We start from the raw sequence: 13,618 nt of genomic DNA on the forward strand, positions 1-13,618 counted from the left end.
TTTGGACAACAAGTCACATATTGCGATTTGAACTGCGATTATGATGGTAATGTTTTCCACATGTTCAACTGCAAAAAGGCTACTGGGGTTTTCACACTTGAACCCTCTTAAAAAGAACCAAACTGAGACCTTTTTTCAGTTCAACCACAAACAAATAAATATATAAACAGTGAAACAAAGTCTTTCTCATATTCAAATGTTACCATCCACTGTGTACCTGTTTTTGTCCATTTTGTGACAGGGTCTCAGCCCACTAATCATCATCATTAGTTTTTGAAACAGTCAACTTGAATATCAGGGCTGCTCAAATCAGGATTTTAACATCCGATACCGATCTTTTCTTTTCATCTCATCAATCAATGCTGATCATTTAACTTTTATCAGCAGCTGTCAAAACGGTTATATGTAAACTTTCTGCTCAATGTCACTGTTAACTGAATTTCCCTGTTGGTAAAACCATAATTGTTGCTGTCAAAAATAATGTTGATTGATTTAATAATTCAGTATACACAAAATATAAATGTTACTCTTTATTCTAGGCCTTAAAAACTAGTAGGCTTATACAAACTATTCGTTACTGTATATAAGATAGTCCTTAAGAATGAGGCTTAATGTCAAACTGAAGTTGAACTGATAACACATTGGTGTAATTCAATTTAAAGTGAACATTTTTATTAGTTTGTCACAATAAAATGTTTTGTATTCATTATTTTATTATATTTAATTTAGCAATGTACTATATTACAATAACTAAATATTTTATATAGATTTATTATATGTACGTTCCTTTTCATTTAGTTGGATGTTGGTAATATTAGTTCCGCTTTCACTTGTTTCCGGGGGAGTGTAATAAGGGCGACACACTCTCTCGTGAGTTAAACAAACGACAGGAGGAAGAGATGTTTCTGAACTCTGCAGGTGTTACTGTTAATGCTGTTTGCGCAGCAATCATTTAATAAAGATGTTTGAATTATATCCCATCTTGTATTCGCATTAATATTATAATACCTGTGCCTTGTGGAGACTGAGATGCTGCTTCCGCAGATAATAATAAAAACGCTTCATGCAGGACGCGCCAGTTTAGTGTAAATAAAACATTTAGCGCACATAAGCAACAGGAACCGAACTCTGAGCACTTCTGTTACTCTAAGCATGAGAGGGAGTTGTGGAGCACAGAACCGCTCTGAAAACACTGTAACAATGCGCTAATTTAATATAGACTGGACAGAGCAGCTTAAATAAACTTTGAAGGGAGCAGAATATTTATTTATTTAATTAATTTGCAGCCCTCTGCAATTTAATAATCGCACAAGGTCATATCGCCGTTTCGATTATATTTCGATTAATTGTGCAGCCCTAAACAAAAGTGTCCAGTGTGTTCACTTAGAACATTTATTTAAATGTTGCCTCGAGCATTTGGTTGAACCCCAAATTACATATTCCAAATTAATAATTCCCCTTTCTGCTGGTCAGAGTGGATTGTGAGGGAGTTTAATACACTCGGGGGCCTATATGAGAGTGGAGTGTTGAGATCCTTTGAAAAGTTGGTTCAACATTTTGGGATTCCCAGATCTCAGTTCTTTAGGTATTTACAGCTGCACCACCTGCTCTGTACTATTTCTGGGAGTAGCATACACCCCCTTAAGGTGGCAGATACTCTGGGAGATGTGATCTTTTGAAAAGGTCACGAGGCATCAGTGTATTACTCCCTGTGGAGGACGGAGCTTTACCTTCTATCAAGAGATTATGGGAGAAAGATTTAAACATGGTATTGGAGGAGGGAGTGTGGGCTAGGATTCTAAAAAATATCAAGTCTGTATCTAGAGATGCAAGGGTGCGCCTAATGCAATTCAAGATTTTATTGGATCCCCTCTAGATTGTATAGGCCCAGACAGATTTTGGGTGATGGAGTGGTCATAAACCCATAAAAACTTTAGTTCTGACCAGTGTTATGATTGGCAGGCAGATTCATTTTAGGGGATGGAAGTCGGCTGGAGTGCCCTCATTTCGGGAGTGGTGTGCAAAGATGGGGAGGCAGGCAGCTTTCAAGGAGCTGTCATGTAGAAGGCTGGGATTTGGGGATTTATTTGATAGGAAATGGGGAAGTTGTTTGGCATTTTTGGGGGACTCCCGGGATGGGGCTGTGGAGAGTGAAGTATAGTTTTAATTATGTATGATTATTATATTTTCTTTTTTGTTTTCTTTTTGTGTGTGTGTGTGTATTCTTACATGTGAACACAGGGGTGTTCATTGAGGGTCAGTGTGGGGTTGGTGATTTGGGAGTGGGAGGGGTAATAGTGAGGTTTAAATGTTTATTCAGTGTATATATGCTTTTATTTGATATATTTCTGTGAATCAATAAAACAATTTTTTTTAACTGAATTATACGTTTGTGAAGTCAATGTTAAAGTTAATATTCTATATCAAAGACTGATTTCTAGGCTAATAAGTGAATGATTATTTACAGTATATGTATAATATTGATTCTGTAATGTGTTCATCAGATAAAATGTTTTTTTTTTCTTCCAAATGGTATTAATTAGGTTAAATGTCAGGAAATCATACAGTAATGTCTCAAATGTAAAAAGTCTCCAGTTAACAGCTTCACAAAACAGCATTGAAAATCATGCATTAAAGGATTTGCTGATATTTTACTCACCCTTTCTTCTTTCATTCTTTCTTCATCAAAACAGAATTTAAGATTTTATTTCAGACCTACTGCTTTAAACAATGCAAGTGAATGTACTCCATTCTTTGACAGTCCAAAATGCATATTTATGGTGCATCAAAATAATCCACACAAAAGTTATTTAGAACCCAAATTATTTATTTTTAGAAACAAAACAATACTTATATACTTTTTAACTACAAATGTTCACTTCCGTACATCTCTGTGAGAGGGATGACATATGATCGTTGGTAATGTCACGCATCACGTGGAGGAGGCAGGAAGCATGTCATTGTTTACAAGAGAAACTTGCACAGACCAAGTGCCGTTCACAAACCAAAACGGTCCAAAACAATATAAAATAAAATATAAAATAATTTCCAAAATAATAATAAAAAAAACTTTATTGCAGTAGTTATCTACTTGTGCTTTCTTTAGCAGAAATATATAAGCTATATGACTGTCAGAAATTCAAGCCACACAAGTTGTAGTTAGTGAAACCAAGTGTGAGACTGTTTACTCAGATTCACAGGGTTTACACAGTGAGATCAATGGTCCACGTGATATCACAGAAGAGAAGCTTCACAAACTGAAGAAGAGGCAACAGGCAAAACAACAGGTTACGATCAAGAGCAAATACAGACAGGTAAAAATACACTGCATGAGAGCAGCGTGGTCAAACTAGAGTCCTTTCTGTGAGACTTGACATTGAAGTGGCATGAAGGTGAGTAATTTATGCAGGCAGTGATGAGCGAGTGAATTGAGTGCAGTTGTGGTGATTTTGAAATCGGGTGATGAGGAACGGAGCGCTAAGGGAGGCTTGACAATGAAAACGTTTTTACACATACCTGGAATAACAGCACGGGCACAGCCAATGAATTCAGATATCGACCCTTTGTTTCTTTCAATGGTCTGAAATCCTCAGGGGTAAAATGTTCACTGCACACCCTCCAATATTTGAGAGAGTAGGGGTGTACTGATATCCAGGTTCAGTGCGATAAGCCAGAGCTTCAATCGCTCATGATCGTGTTAAAGTAATCGATGAAAAGTTAATATTTTTCATGCATTGCATTTTCTTTGGGGTTTCTGAAGGTTGAAGCATCCAGGATACACACGCCAAATGACCATTTTGAACAATTCACTTATATAAATCTACAGCAAAGACAATTATACTTTTGTAAAGATCTCCTTCTCTTGTAAACAATGACATGCTTCCTGCCTCCTCCACGTGACACGTGACCTTACAATGAGCTTACTTCATCCCTCTCATGAGCGCGCATCATAGAGATGTATGAAAGCTTAACATTTGTATAGTTAAGAAGTATATAAGTATTGTTTTATTTCTAAAAATAATCAATCGTTTGGGTTCAGAAGAACTTTATTTGGTGGCTGGAGTCATGTGGATTATTTTGATGCACCCTAAATATGCATTTTGGACCATCAAAGAATGGAGTACATTCACTTGCATTGTTTAAAGCAGGAGGCCTGAAATTAAATCCTACAAATCTTAAATTCTGTTTTGATGAAGATAGAAACTCAGATACATCTTGGATGGCCTAAGGGTGAGAAAATTACCAGCAAATGTTCATTTTTTTGTGAACTATTCCTTTAGTGTTTTTGTCTTTAGGCCCCCAGTGAACAAGTCGAAGGCAACTGAGGCAAGGACCACAAACCCATAAGATCTTAGTTTGTTAGTTGTGGGAAAAAAACGGGTGAAACCAGAATCATCTTGGGGAGCCTGTTTTCCTTTGGTAATGTAGTGAATGTGACCGCAAACAGGTTAAAACCTGACGAAATTAAACGTCACATGAAGTAATCAAGAGTATGTGCAATGCAACCTTGTCTTGCAATGTACTAGAGAGAGGAAGATGACACCGAGAAACAATGATCCTGTCTAGTAGCATTCCTTCGAGTACAGAAAGCCCTTTCTGATGAGCAGACCTAGTGCTCAGTGGAGGGTGAGATTCACAGCCACACAAACTCTCCTGTTTGCATGGGTTTGTAGCCCCAAATGGATGGTAGATGTACACAGATTTATTCTGAACCAATAATTGGACTCCATGAAACCTTAATTTATATTGCAAGCAGGAATAACAACACTGACTAGCTGATCTTGATCTATTTGAGAAACCTCTTGGTGATGCATTGTACTTTATCTTACCAAGAAACTCAAACCAACCCACTATAACACTTGACTAACCCCTCATACATAAAAAATGTAACAGTTTCCCCATACTTGATCCATTCCTTTACCCAATGAGAAATCACATGGTGGGTTCCATTTTGCAGGAATGCTTGGAATCTTACTTATGTAAGGTAAACAATGGCTGACTTTGAGTAGCTTATCGCACTCAATGCTTCAACAAGAGTGCTGCCAGTTATAATGTAACCAGATCCCCCTATTACATTAAGATATTCATTAACAGCCCAAAGTTAACGGACTCTCGTTTCAGTTTTCGATGTATTCAGGATTTTTGTCCCCTCGAGCTATGCTGGAGTATTTTAAGGTGGTGTTTAACAGAGGAAAACTAAACAACTTTTGGGCCGGTTTCTTTGTTAAATCCATGGCCGATTTCTCTTCCCAATCTGCCCCTGTGCCCAAGTGCTTGTATGATTCTTGACTTGTACAGAGACTGTAGATAAAAATGGCTTCAACGCCTTAAGCAGCACACACTTACACTCACACAATCTAAGTCCGAAAAATAGAATTGGAGCTCCTCATAGCTGCAGATGATTTTTACATTGCTGGTTTTGTACAACAGAGAATATGTTCTTCTTTCCAATACTTCTGTAACTCAGATAATCATTTAGATCCAGGAATTTCAACAAGGGGATCCATGGACCCCTGGGTTCCTGAAGGTATTCTAGTGGGTCGAGAAGATATACAGTGTAAAACATAAAAATTTTCTGACAGTTCATGACATTGACAGATCATTAGTTAAAAACTAATTAATATTTAGAAAAGGTAAAGTTGACCCAAAAATGAGAATTCTGTTATTATTAACTCACACAAATGTCACTGCTATGACTTTCTTTTTCTGTGGAACAAAACGGTCAAACAGTCTCATGAAAGCTCAAAATAATTTCTATGAGATGCCATATTATATAGATATCGCATCGACTTTGCTCAAACAAAAGGTACGGCTTCAATGCCTTTAGAGACCAATCAATCAACAAACAGATTTCACATTGATACAATACAGGCAACACATTTTAGCTAGCCTCCCACCCAACACTTTATTTTAAGGAAAGAAATGTCTGTGAACAAATTTGGTTACTCATTTTATAATTATTTACTCATTAAAAATGACTTAAGTATGTCAATAACCTGAAATTTGCTTCCCTCCTCTCATTCCAAACCCCAATGTATTTTATTCTTCTGTGAGAAGACTTTATGGTTTAGGAGTTTGGGTTAGGAGTTAAACTTATGAAAAGTCATAACACTCATTTATAACCCCAGTGTTTCTCTTTCTGTTGTGGTGCTCAACAATGTTTTACTTAATGCTCGGAATTTAGGGTTTGGGTTGCCTAACTCAGGATGCTTGTATGTTTTAGTATGATATCACCATACAATCTCTTACTATTCTTACGACTTGTCATGAGACAGTGTTGGGGGTCCCTGGGTCTGTAAAGGTTGAAAACCCTTGATCTAGATTAAACTCTAAAGTATCTTTAATCCAACACTCAAGTGTATGTTATGTGTGCTGCATACTAGTACTAGTACTTTAGGAATGTTGGCTTTACAGTAATAAGCTACTTTTGAGCTGATGTTACCGCTACTGCATTCTGGAACTGTGTTCTAGGAAAATGGGAAGACAGGAAGTAAAGTGGAATGTGCTAGAACCAGCTCTTACCAGCAGGCACACCTGTTTGTCACACACAAACAATCTCTCTCTTTTTTTTCATTTAAATGTAGAGCACAGTCAATGCCTGTGCTGAAATCTGATAACTGTGTCACACACAAAATGGTCTAATATTTCTCAAAGCGTGGCAATGCATTAAAACGTTGAAAGTAAAAATGGAGAGAAATTTGTTTAAAAGTTTCTTGGCAAATGAGTACTATTAATATTTACAGCACATGCAAATGTCAACGTGATCCAAAATGGCAGTAGCAAAGCAGGCTTGGAAAAAACGACTAGATAATAAATGATGATGAATTTTTACAATTCTCAGCAAAATTGTCAGATAGCTAAATTAATTGTTTGGTATCCGAAGTTGATGTAGCCTGCACAAAAAAAAAAAAAAAAAGAATCATTGCAGTATAATGTTTCAAATTAAATTTCGCTTTTTATACTGAAAATTTGGACTTGTTGTCATTGCTGTAAGTTTTTTTTGGTGGAGGAAAACAGCATTCCAGTGTGGTAAGAGGGTTAAATGTAGCAAAATGAATGCATTTTCAAATGAAAATGTATTAGTGTGGACATACCCTTTTTCTTTTTGTCTCTTTATGGACTGGGGTACCGACTTATTAAATTCTTTGTCTTGGTTCCAGAGCAGGCCTCAATGAGTTCCCTCTCAGCAGAAAGGAAGGCCCCACTGGACTATGGTGTCCAGATCCGCTTCATCAAAGATCTGGACGACACTGGAGGAGGGTTACCAGATATGACTAGACTAGCCAGTGGAGTTGGTGGTGTTAGCAATGGACCTCCTTCACCCACTAAATATGGAGTAACTGTGCGGGTGCAAGGAATTTCGGGACAACCTTACGTGGTGCTCAATGATGGAGAGAAAGGAGACTCTTATGGGGTACAGCTGAAGGCTCAACCACAGACCCAAAGCTCAGCCCCAGTTATTTCTCGGTCTTTTCCTTACAACAGTCTGCTGCAAAGGGAAGGGGCTCGGACTCCCCAGGACTCTAATACCCCAGTTGGCCAACCTAGCTGTCCAGAGGAGGAATATGGGAGCCCGTTAAAGAGGCCACCTGGTGACGGACAAGCAGGGAGTCAAGGAGAGGCTGAGGGGAGGCCTACCCCTTCTACTTTGGTTCTTATGATGGACAACAAGGAAGAGGATGATTTTAATGAAGCAGGGCTTAGGAAGGTCAGGCAGAATGGGATTGGTGGTAGTCCTAATGGGGAAGGGATAAATGGATCTTTCCCTCCTACTTTCTCAGGCTCACTGGATGAAGAGAAAGCCCCAGCAATAGACACTAAGTCATTGGCTCCCATTAATAAACTTATCAGCCGGTTTGGTGGTAGTGATGTTCCCAACCCAGAAACCCGAACTCGGCCTCGCTTCGATAACAGAGTACGATCCCAAAGCGTAGATGCCCTGACCAAACCTAACGAAGAGCCCCCACCGACTTCGCCAACGATTAACCCCTATGCTACTATTACACCCACTACAGTGCCCAAACTCAACTCACCTAAACCATCAACCAGCAGTATAGGACGGGACTCCACCTCTGTTGCTAAAGTACCCGCAGTCCCCAAATCCAAACCGCTCACTTTCAGCCAATCACCAAAGCTGTTTGTTCCTAATGAGGCACCATCTTTTGTACCAAAGAAACCAGTGAGTCTTCAATCTCTTGTTCTTCAAGAAATGAAAATTCTGTCATCATATAGTCACCCTCATGTTGTTCAGAATGACGGCACATTTCCATACAAATAAAATGAATCGGGACTGGGGCTGTCGAGGTCTGTTCCTCACACAAGGCTATCTTATGGCTTCTAAAGACTTGGAATATAGTGAATAAGTTATGTGGACTGGTACTTTTATGGTGGTACTTTTATGGTCAGTTTTGGAGCTTGACAGCCCCCAGTTCCCATTCCCTTTCATTGTTTGGAAAAGTGTCATCATTCTGGCTCTTGGCATTCTGCAAAAATGCCAAGAGTGGAGCTTTAACAATGCTCTGCAAAGTTGATAACTTAGACCTTTGTCATGTCTTATGTCCAGATGACCCCTGACCTCATAAAGAGCCAGACCCTGAGTACAGAGATTGAAAATGGAGAGGACGCCCAGGCCAAACAAGCCATTTACAACATTCTTAAAGAAGGGTACAATAATACTCGTATTTGTAGAGCTGGCAATGAATTTACTTCCCAGTGAATACAGTCATACCAGCAAATGTGTAAGACAAATCTCAGATTTAACGCATCAATTGAGTCTAATTGCATATTCAACTGCATGCATTACTGATCATTTCAACAATACTACTGAAAAGATTTGTAATATTGTTAGAGTGGCTAATATAGATTAATTGCAGATATATTTTCTGTTTATTAATGATGCTTGCTTAGGCAATTACTATTGCTTATATGGTATTTAGGGTTAGGGCTTTCAACAAAGTTTAAACCAGTATCAACTTTGGAACATAGATTGTCCTGCACCATCTGTGACCTGAATGACACCTCAAATCATGATAGTTGTTTAGGTGTGCTTTTACATTTCAATCAGTGAACAAGACTTACAATTTCCACCTGGCGGACGATTAAATGGATGAACAAATCTTATAGACTTATTTTTTGGGACCAGAATATCATAGAGATTTAGGGATGGGCTCTTGATTTGGACAAGAAAGCAACCAGTCAGAACACCCTTGCAACTTCAAAGCAATGCACTAGTAACGTCCACAACTACAAATTTTGCATAGGACATGCACCACGCTCATTCTGTTTATGGAAATTAAATAATCTGTTTTCTTTCCTTTTTCATTCAATGTTCTTCCTTTTTTCAAACACTAGGTCTATTGAGAGTGATTTGACCTTGAAACGTAAAGCGAGTCTCATTCATGAGAGATTCTGTGGGTTGAAGGTAAGAGCGCTCACTTTCAATAAATCAGTTTGCATTTCCCAGCACTGAATGATGCTGTGTGGTGTCTGTTGAATGAGGAAATTATATCCACAGAGTGTGTGTGTGTGTGTGTGTGTGTGTGTGTGTGTGTGTGTGTGTGTGTGTGTGTGTGTGTGAGCGTGTATTTATCACTTTGTGGGGACCAAATGTCCCCATAAGGATAGTAAAACCCGAAATTTTTGACCTTGTGGGGACATTTTGTCGGTCCCCATGAGGAAAACAGCTTATAAATCATACTAAATTATGTTTTTTGAAAATGTAAAAATGCAGAAAGTTTTCTGTGAGGGTTAGGTTTAGGGGTAGGGTTAGGTTTAGGGGATAGAATATAAAGTTTGTACAGTATAAAAACCATTATGTCTATGGAAAGTCCCCATAAAACATGGAAACACTACATGTGTGTGTGTGTGTGTGTGTGTGTGTGTGTGTGTGTGTGCGTGTGTGTGCCCATAGTTTGCGTATCTGCCCCTGTTTTGCATGTCTTGAGAGGGAAACAGCATGAAAGAGAAAGATATTCTGGGACAGTGAAAGTTAACAGAAACAAATGCCTGTATACATTCTGTTAGAAATTCTGTTCATTCTAAAACATTGCATTAGTTACGCAACAGCAAGAAATTGAAGTGCCTGATCTTGACTAGAGCATATTTCTAAAGGTTTGGTATACCCATTAATAGAAATACTTGCTTAAATAATATTACAATACAGACATGTTCATTTGTTTTAATTTACAGAGTTCATAAGGTACTGCATGATATTAAATATACATTAAAAAGAAGATGAATATTTGCAACATTGTCAGACAGTTAATAAAAATATAAAAAATGTATAAATATTCATCCTTCATGTCTTCTTGTGCGTAAACCTGTGTGTGTGTGTGTGGGCAGGTTTGTGGGGTCTACGAGGACATTTTCTATATGTTACAAACTAGTAATTACAAGGGTATTATGTAAAAATGCAGAAAGTTTAATGTGAGGGTTAGGTTTTGGAGTAGGGTTAGGGGATAGTATCTGTAGTTCGTACAGTATAAAAATCATTATGTCTATGGAGAGTCCTCATAAGGATAGTCGCACCAATGTCTGTGTGTGTGTGTTTGTAATATTGTTAGTCTACATGTTTGCAGAACGTTCCCATGTGTGAAATATCCTCCTGTGGTCTCTTGGCAACCATTGCCTCAACAAGGAAAGCTGATTAGAGCATGTGGTCGAGAAATGATCCATTAATAATTTAGTTATTGATACCTATTAGTTAATTGATACCTGTGAGGAGGGTGTCCCCTCAGTCTGGGGTCGTCCAGTGTATCTGGGTTTCAGTATTAATGGACACTTGTTGAACGACCTCTCTCACGTCATATCCCACTGAGCACTCGTTAAACTCTGTTGTCGTCGGTAGTATTAATGTGCTTTGAGATTTGTAATGTTTGACAATGGCTGTAGTAACACAGATTTGTTTTTAAAAAGTGAAAAAATTTAAATGCTAGTGAATAAGACTATTATGTTTTATTAATATTCCAAGTTCAATACAAATGAATCTCAATCAACAGCATTTGTGGCATCATTTTATTTACCACCAAAAATAATTTTGAAAGCATTTCTTTAAAAAGAAAGAGCAAAAAAATAAATACAAATAATTGCAGTGGGACCAATCCGTAAACGTTAAAATACTCACCATTGCAAAATTATAGCCACAATCAAAACAATATGCTTAAACAAAATAGGCAAGTATACAACCACCCAAAACACTCTCATCAGTCATCAAATATGTGAAAGGTTTTACAATAAATTAACTAATATAAATGTTTAGTTGTTGGCTTTTCAATATTTTTGAATAAGACTAATTGGTTAAAATTGAACAACTTAATCCAATTAATCATAAGTAGTGTATAAAAATAAATGCAACCTTCCAACTGAACTCATTGATAATATGAACAGAATTACTCCCTCATTTCTATAGGACCAGAGAAAGTAAACACTGTAAGGCGGGTGCCAGTGAGTCTGGGCTACTCCTCGAGAAAACAAAAGGCTCTCATGAGAATTAACATCTGAACTCTCTCTCGCAGATGTAACAGCAACATCCGAGATGCAACATACTGTGCAGCTAACACCTCCCTTCTAAAGTATCTTCATCTTACTCCTCCTCCTCACTTAAAGCTCACTAAAAACCTATGCAATGTGAAGTGTGTACAAAAAGTAACTATAACATGTTTGGTATCATTTAAAGTCTCTCAGTGCGCCTGGTAAACTGGTCTCATCCTCTCAGCCATAATGAAAAGCTAAAAGAAGTTATAAAATATGTGAAATGTGGTGTGCCCCTTAAAGGTGTGCCCTCCCCAGATCCTCCATACCTCCTGTATGTTAATCTACAGGAACCCCCTCAACAGGGGACCAAAATCTAATTATAATGACAGACACCACCATTTGGTAAGCATGTTGAATTATCTGGGTATTTAAGGAGAGGCCACACATTGCTCAGGGCTCTCTGTAATCAGATCGATCCCAAACAGTTTACTGTTTGTAGTTTATTTCAGGTGATTGCAATTCGAATTTCTTATGTTTTGATAAAATGTCTAACTTTGACTTATCACTGTCTAATTGGAATTGATGAATTGATTATGTTACCTGATCAATAAATTGTCAACATTTGATTTTATTCTGACTGACTCTGACATTGTGTTTCCCAAACAGATTAAACGATTCAGTATGTTACCGCAAGTCTCAGGCCAGATTAGTGACGACTAATATTTGGCATCGATTCAAGTGTACTTGGTTTGCAAAGACAAAAAGGGAATTTCCGCTTAGAACAGCAAACGCTGCTTGACCAATCTAAATTCGGGTGTCTAACCTCTGTTTTAATTTGATGTTTCTCCAGATAAGTGTACGTGGGAAACCACGCATGGCCAATCCAAAGCTATTATAAGAGAAGTTATGTTGGTCAACTTACATCTGTAATAGTGGCCGTGACCTCTACTGAAGAAAACGTTAAGTTACATTCAAGTGTATGCAATTCCATGGGGCTATACTGAAGTATCTTTGATTGTGTGAACTTGAACGTGACCGATCTCAGGTATATAGCAATTACCTCTGTTTGATGATCCAATACTGGCCGCTTGTGATCGTGGAGACCCATGGTGTAGAGAAAACACGCGAGGACCTCAAAGCGACATAGTTTCTTAATCTAAACGGGTAAAATATAATTAAAGAGTTAAAGGAATAATCAAACATTCGCTCACTTTTAATGATACTCAGATATCATTAAAAACCTTTTTCATTTATGGAGTCAGATGAAATAACGAGATAATACATAAGAGAAAATGTATTTCATTTAATATTGTTGTGTTGCGTACAAGAAAGACTGTAACGCGCAGAGACCTTCACCCGTATTATTGGAGACCGCCATTGGACCGATAAACGGGCTTACAACACATTTGAATCGATGCAAAGATGTCTGATGGGAGATGGCGCTTGTCACAAATTCAGCAGTATGAGGTCAATTTTAATGGTACTGGTACATTCGATAGCAAAATGTTGATTTCCTGTGTGATGATGTTGCAATAGCTATGATAAGAGACTGAGTTGATGTGGTGATACATTTGATTTTTGACTGCTTGGGCTTAAGAGAATTTATTGTAATTATCTTACTTAATTGAGTGCTTTATTAAAATATCATGATAATACCTAATTGCTTTTAATTTGCATAGCTAGAAGGTCCTCATTAGTTACTTCTGATAATACCGCCCTGCAGTTTTTGTAATCGGACTGTAAAATGTATTTGATGTTTATTCAAGCAGTAATTTAAGCTCAAACTTGGTTTGAGTAGATTCCCCTGTTCACTATGTAGAGCACTTTGAATGTTGTGTCAGAAAAAGCGCTATATAAATGTAACGTTCATTCATTCATTCATTCATTAATTCATTCATTCAGTCACCGCAACCCAAGATATCAGTTCAAATGATAGTAGCAATGTGTGGAAAAGATAATGATGGTAACAACACAGTTGAATTAATTTCTGGTGTTGTGTACTCTTTCCTGAATAAAGATACACTAAATGGCCAAATGTTTGTAGACGCCCCCTTTCTAATTAAAGAATTTGGTTACTCCATTAAATCCAGTAAAGAAAAATCTTAATGTTTCTTTATGTAATGGCTTGGGCTTTGTGTGCTTCCAA

At 37.7% G+C, this 13,618-nt stretch overlaps 1 protein-coding gene across 2 annotated transcripts in view; it reads left to right on the plus strand.

Moving 5' to 3' along the window:
- Positions 1-13,618, plus strand: part of LOC127650030 (cingulin-like) — a 31,410-nt gene that overhangs the window by 2,373 nt on the left and 15,419 nt on the right. For both annotated transcript variants that reach the window (XM_052135147.1, XM_052135148.1), the window contains exons 2-4: positions 7,161-8,179; positions 8,564-8,664; positions 9,352-9,421. In XM_052135147.1, the coding sequence (XP_051991107.1) occupies positions 7,172-8,179; positions 8,564-8,664; positions 9,352-9,421 (1,179 nt within the window). In that variant the 5' untranslated portion in view covers positions 7,161-7,171. The remainder of the gene's footprint in view (positions 1-7,160; positions 8,180-8,563; positions 8,665-9,351; positions 9,422-13,618) is intronic.

The sequence above is a fragment of the Xyrauchen texanus genome, chromosome 10, assembly GCF_025860055.1.
Source record: "Xyrauchen texanus isolate HMW12.3.18 chromosome 10, RBS_HiC_50CHRs, whole genome shotgun sequence".
Classification (NCBI taxonomy): Eukaryota; Metazoa; Chordata; class Actinopteri; order Cypriniformes; family Catostomidae; genus Xyrauchen; species Xyrauchen texanus.